This window comes from Elaeis guineensis, chromosome 11, assembly GCF_000442705.2.
Source record: "Elaeis guineensis isolate ETL-2024a chromosome 11, EG11, whole genome shotgun sequence".
NCBI classification, from domain to species: Eukaryota; Viridiplantae; Streptophyta; class Magnoliopsida; order Arecales; family Arecaceae; genus Elaeis; species Elaeis guineensis.
Genome location: NC_026003.2, coordinates 110,578,968 through 110,584,421, shown reverse-complemented (window position 1 = coordinate 110,584,421; position 5,454 = coordinate 110,578,968). Strand labels below are relative to the sequence as shown.

At 41.8% G+C, this 5,454-nt stretch overlaps 1 protein-coding gene across 1 annotated transcript; it reads left to right on the top strand.

The window, feature by feature from the left end:
* Positions 1-2,031: 2,031 nt before the first annotated feature.
* On the top strand, positions 2,032-3,433 carry LOC105054197 (transcription repressor OFP13). Its single transcript, XM_029267417.2, has one exon. It carries the CDS (start codon positions 2,091-2,093, stop codon positions 2,841-2,843), a length of 753 nt encoding a protein of 250 aa, XP_029123250.1. The 5' UTR covers positions 2,032-2,090; the 3' UTR covers positions 2,844-3,433.
* The last annotated feature ends 2,021 nt before the right edge of the window (positions 3,434-5,454 follow it).

Below are 5,454 nucleotides of genomic sequence, written 5' to 3'. Positions count from 1 at the left end.
TCTGCAGTGTATACCGCGCACCGCAGAGCATCCTGAACCAGGAAACGCTGCATGCCACATAATGCTACAGCCCTGGACGCTGAAGTCAATAAGCATTACTACTGATCGCACCAAGCAGACGGTCTTCAGGAGTTCACGTGTGACCAGCGTGATTCCCTTCATAGCTCAAAGCTGGCCAATCTCGGTGCCTGAGCGACTAATATAATATCTCGTGCTGCTGCCATATCAGGTCAGCCTTCTTCCACGAAAACCAAAGCAGATTCAAATGACCACCCTCTATGTGCTGGATTCGCCAAGCTTTAGAAGGACGGTGAGAAGCCAGAACCTGGAGCAGCAGAATGCAGCTCCTGAAGTCACTGCAAGGTTATCAGGCAAGAATGGAAAAAGGCTGCGGCCGTCCAGTTTTACCTGTGCCTGGCTCCACACCGTGAACCATTCTTTCAGGACCTCCGAGACCCAGGGGGGAAATTAACAAGGGGAATGATTGATAGGGCCCATCCAAACTATTTATTATCCTTCTGTTATCTAGCATGGAAGTGGATGGACGGATAGGGGGAGAATTTGGTCCCTCGGTTCTATTCCACGGTGTCCTCAGCCTGGTATTATTAGCGCAAGTGGGCCGCTATGGACATCATTAGGTGGTCACCTCCTTGGCCCGCCAAATTGGGTAAACTTTTCAAGTCCCGAATTCCAGATCAGGGGTGGTTTTGTGCAAGATGGGAAAGTGACACAGGACAGATTCACAACCACATATGATGAGGGCAATGCTTGTTTTCGCACTTGTATAAGCTTACGTAGGACATCCTAGGGCATATCCTTGGACCATATGAGTATTGATGTGGTTAATCTTATCTCTAAGTAGAATAATAGAACTCTTTCCAGGATTTCAGCATTAGCTTTGTTCCTAAGGACTTTGATAGCTGATATACTAGTTGATCTATTGCCATTGATTTTGAGCTATGTTGCTGTTTGAATCCTGATGATATGGTGATTCTTATTAACTTTTACCTTTCAGCCAATTAGCAATTGAAGATGAGAGCTTTTAGGGATCTCAATTTTTTCACAAGGTTCATGTGAGAAATTCTTGATTACATCATAGATGCCTAATTATAAAATTTTGCATGCATATGTAGTTGATAAGCATCCTAGTATGTAGTATATAAAAAAAAAAGAAGCAAACTTCTAAGAGTTGCATGGGGCTCTGCTTGGGATTGTGTGCATTTCCACACTACCTGCAACACATGTCAAAATCTACTACAAGTGTTAGAGCACTGATGATAATGTGTTCAGTTCAGTATAATTTTTCAGACTTCATAAATATGTTAGGTGGTGCCAAAAAAAACCTATTTCAAAGAAAAGCCATTTAATTTATGGAGTAAACCTCCAATTCAAAGAAGAACTATTTAACTTCAAATAAAATATTTAACCCTAAAATAGTCTAAATTGACAAGATGCTACTTCCAACAGAACATTCATTGAGTCAAATGCACCAGGATTTATTAATTGCACAGGTTTGTGGGTTGAAGAAGAAACAGTTTGTTAGCTTTTTGGTTCGCTGAGGCGCACTTCATAATTAGTTGTTTAGTTCCTTTCGAAAACTATGAGAGTGGGTCAGGCCAGGACCATGTTGGTTAGACTAGACTATGGTTCATTTTGGTTCACTCGGGTGTAAACCAGTCGAGCTGCGTTCCTGATCTGGGTTGGGAATAATCCCAACCTAAATTTGGATCAGTTTGGTCATGATTGCGGTGGAAAATTTATGGTCCTCAATATGATGAATTATTCGATGAAGGATCTGAATTGGTGATTGGAGTATGAGCTCTTTAAAATGGAATAGCTAAACAACTTTTGACAGCATAATGTTCTCAACCTGTATCAAGGAGCATCCTGACCTGCACCTTGTATTTGGCCCATTGTGGTCCCAATAGCCTGACCTGCACCATGTTTAATAACTCAGTTGCAGAATTAGAAAATCTAATGCATATAAATATATCAAATTTCATCTCTCCCCTCTCTCTCTCTCTCTCTCTCTCTCTCTCTCTGGTTCTTGAAACCTTTTCTCTGCATCGGCAGAGGTAAAAGGAGATTAGATGGGAAGACAGAAGCTGAAATCTTCCTTCAAATCCCTCCAAGAGGCCATCACCAGCCTCAAACCTGTAGGTCCCCTCTGCATCCAAGAGGCCAAGACCCTCTCCTTCAGAGAAGTGGACCCGTACCCCAGCTTCAATTACGTCTGCTACTCCCCTTCCACCTACTCCTCTTCTTCTTCCTTCTCATCAGGTCACTCCAAGCTTCTCTTAACACAACCCCACCTAGAGGAGGATTTCCTCTCAAGCGCCCCCACCACCTCCACCATGTCTTCCTTCTCTTTGACAGCGGAGCCCGACGAGGATCCCAGCGGCCTCCCCAAGGGCCCGATAAGCTCCACGAGGTTCTTCTTCAACCCCTGCACCACCAAATCCATAATGGAGGAAGCGAAAGCCGAGACCGATGTCCTAAAGATATTGCCTTTCGGTGATCCATGGCCCAAGACAACAAGGGTGGCGCCGGCGGGGATCGAGAAGGCGTCGTTCCATGAAGAGAGTGTGGCGCTGGCCTTGGCGTCGGACGACCCGTACCATGACTTCAGGGCGTCGATGGCGGAGATGGTGGAGGCGCACCAGCTGAGGGAGTGGCCTCGTCTACAGGAACTGTTGCATTGCTATCTGAGGCTGAACGAAGAGAAGACCCACGAGATTATAGTGCTGGCATTTGTGGATTTGCTCATGCACCTTGTGTCCAAGGATAAAGAAGGTTTCCCTGCCTCCTTTCCCACTCCATGTCAACCAAAACATGATTGCTAGGAGTTCCTTAACTTTCTTTTTTCCTTTTTTTCCCCTTCGGTTTCTTTTCCTTCTTATTTACTGTTATGTGATATGGTTTAATGATCATGCCCCCTTTTTTTCCCCTTTTTTCCTTTCTGTGGTATTTTCTTGGAAGGTATGAGTAGTTAATGAGAGGTCAAATTTTAGGTGAGGGTCTTGGAGGTCAGGTGGGAGCTTTAGATTTGGCAGGTGCGGTGTATACTTTCTCATTCACTCGAGCTGTTCACCAAAGATGGAGACTTCCATGCATCTTAATTTGGATAGGCGGCCATCAACTGAAGAGAGGAAATCTTTGGAGAACAATTCTCTCTTCAAACCACCCAATATACTCCAACAGGACATCATACATAACTATTGTTGAAGACTGAAGCTTGTGCCATCTCAGTGTCCATTGGCTACGTGGTAGATTCTTATTAGCCAAAAATAAATGCATTAGGGTTCTGCAAGCCACGCGATGTGCACCAACTATGTGAATTAATGTGATAGTTACCTGAGGTGCATGCTTCAAAATTTTACCAGTATTTACTCAACAGCTTCATTAATGATTGTCCAAAACAGAGATATCAGTATTTTTTCTTTATTCGCCATCATTTGCTGTTACGGCGACAAATCATGATTGTTGTAATAACTATCATTTTATATTCAAATAACCGGGTGAAGGGGGCCTTGCCCCAATGATGACTTCAGGTAAGATCAGGAAAGGGTGAAATCCATGGCTTTAGTCCACTATACAGTGCAGTACAGTGGGCAGGACGTCGACCATCCTGCTGAGTGAGGACCGCCTAATCCTATGGAGGGTACGGCACTCTGGCGCAAGGAACAGGGACCCCTCGAACCAAATGGGACCGAGCATTGAAACTATTGAGCGCCATTCCACTTACGGATACCTACCACCGCGCGCCGGGTAGCATCCAATCAAGAAAAAACCAAATGGGTGGCTGCTCACCGGCGACGTTTTCGACTGTAAACAAATAAAAAGTAAATCTTTAGAGGCTGAAGTCCAGCACATATTCTCTTTACCTCAGGTGATATTTGTTTGGCATTCTGTTATGTGGAAGGGTGTGGCGGGGGAATGAGTTACATGCAAGGTTAAAGTAACAACTGTTTGTGCCACTGGCATATGCAGTAAAAGAAAAAAAACAACAGTCATAACTCATAATAACATATTATTAAGCATTATAGCAATCAATAATATTGTCATATAAATAGTGGTCATTATTTTTATCTGTATCATTTTTCTGAATAAATTTTTACTAGTTTTTTATTTAAAATAGATTGCATTTGGATAAAATGATATGCTATCGAAAAAATAATATTTTTTCACCGTTATTAGCTATTATTTTCTGTCAAAATAATGACTATTTTAATACTAAATTTGAAATGGCATATTTCGAGATAAATATTTGCTATTACACTTATAGTATAAAAGAAAGAGCATCGTTAGTCTCACATTGGTTGTGAGTAAAGAAAAACTCTGGTTTATATAAAAAAAAATTATTCTTCTCATGCGAGATATTTTTTGAAGGATAAAATCATGAGGCCCATAGGTCAGAGCGGATAATATCTCACGTGTCAAGCCATGAGCTAGCCCTTGACTGCAACAATGGCGGATCAGATAGGGGACCACCCCTACAACCATGGGACTCCTCCCTCTCATACACCGGTCTGTGATAAAAATAAGAAAAAATATCTCCCATCCGTACACAGACTCCCACTTGACTAGAGGGTTATGTTATGCTGTAAAAAGAAGGGCATCATTAATCTCACCTTGATTGTAAGTCAAGAAGAACTTTGACTTATATAAGAAAGAATCACTCTTCTCATGTGAAGCACCTTTCAAAGGACAAAACCATGGGGCCTATAAACTAGAACGGATAATACCTCATGTGTTGAACTATGAGCCATTGGTTGCAATAATACCTATTATAACGATTGATAATAATTTTGGATATTGTTTGTTACAATAAATTAATATTTATTTAGATTCATGTGTGGTTTATTTAATGTTGCCATTAGGCTCCAGTGAGGTGCTGATGTGGCCAGAGCTGGATACTGATCGAAATAGTATTGATGTCGGAGAGTACCTATAAAAGAAGTCCGTACTATCGGAGGTGTTTTGATGAAGAACATTTCGATATTTAAGTTAGTCAGAGCTTTAGAAATAATAGAAAGAAAAGACAGTAGGAGCGAAGTGAGAGCTCCAGAGTATTTGCGAGTGTTCTTGCTTACTTGCTTCGAGACCCCTTCGTATCTTTTTTATTTGAAGGTTTAGTCCATAGACCGCTAGTCAGAATATATGTTTGTTAGATCTAGTTTTGTAAACAGTTAGACCACACTCTAACCTTCATCATGGGAAGAATCTGTCCCACGTCCCCGATATCGAGGTTGTTAGTCATGGATGTCAAGCATAAGCTTCACCTACATGGTTGGCCAAATGGGTGATCCATTGGATTATAGCTAGTGTGACCTCACCACCTCATCTCGAGTGCACTTCAATGGAAGATTGGTCTCGATCGGTAGGTTTCTTACGCAACACTTAAAATTCGTTCTTTGGAAGATAAATAACTTATCTAATAATTTTTATTTTATT

Coding starts and splice junctions, on each gene's coding strand:
- LOC105054197 (XM_029267417.2), top strand. CDS start 2,091: ATGGGAAGACAGAAGCTGAAATCTTCCTTCAAATCCCTCCAAGAGGCC.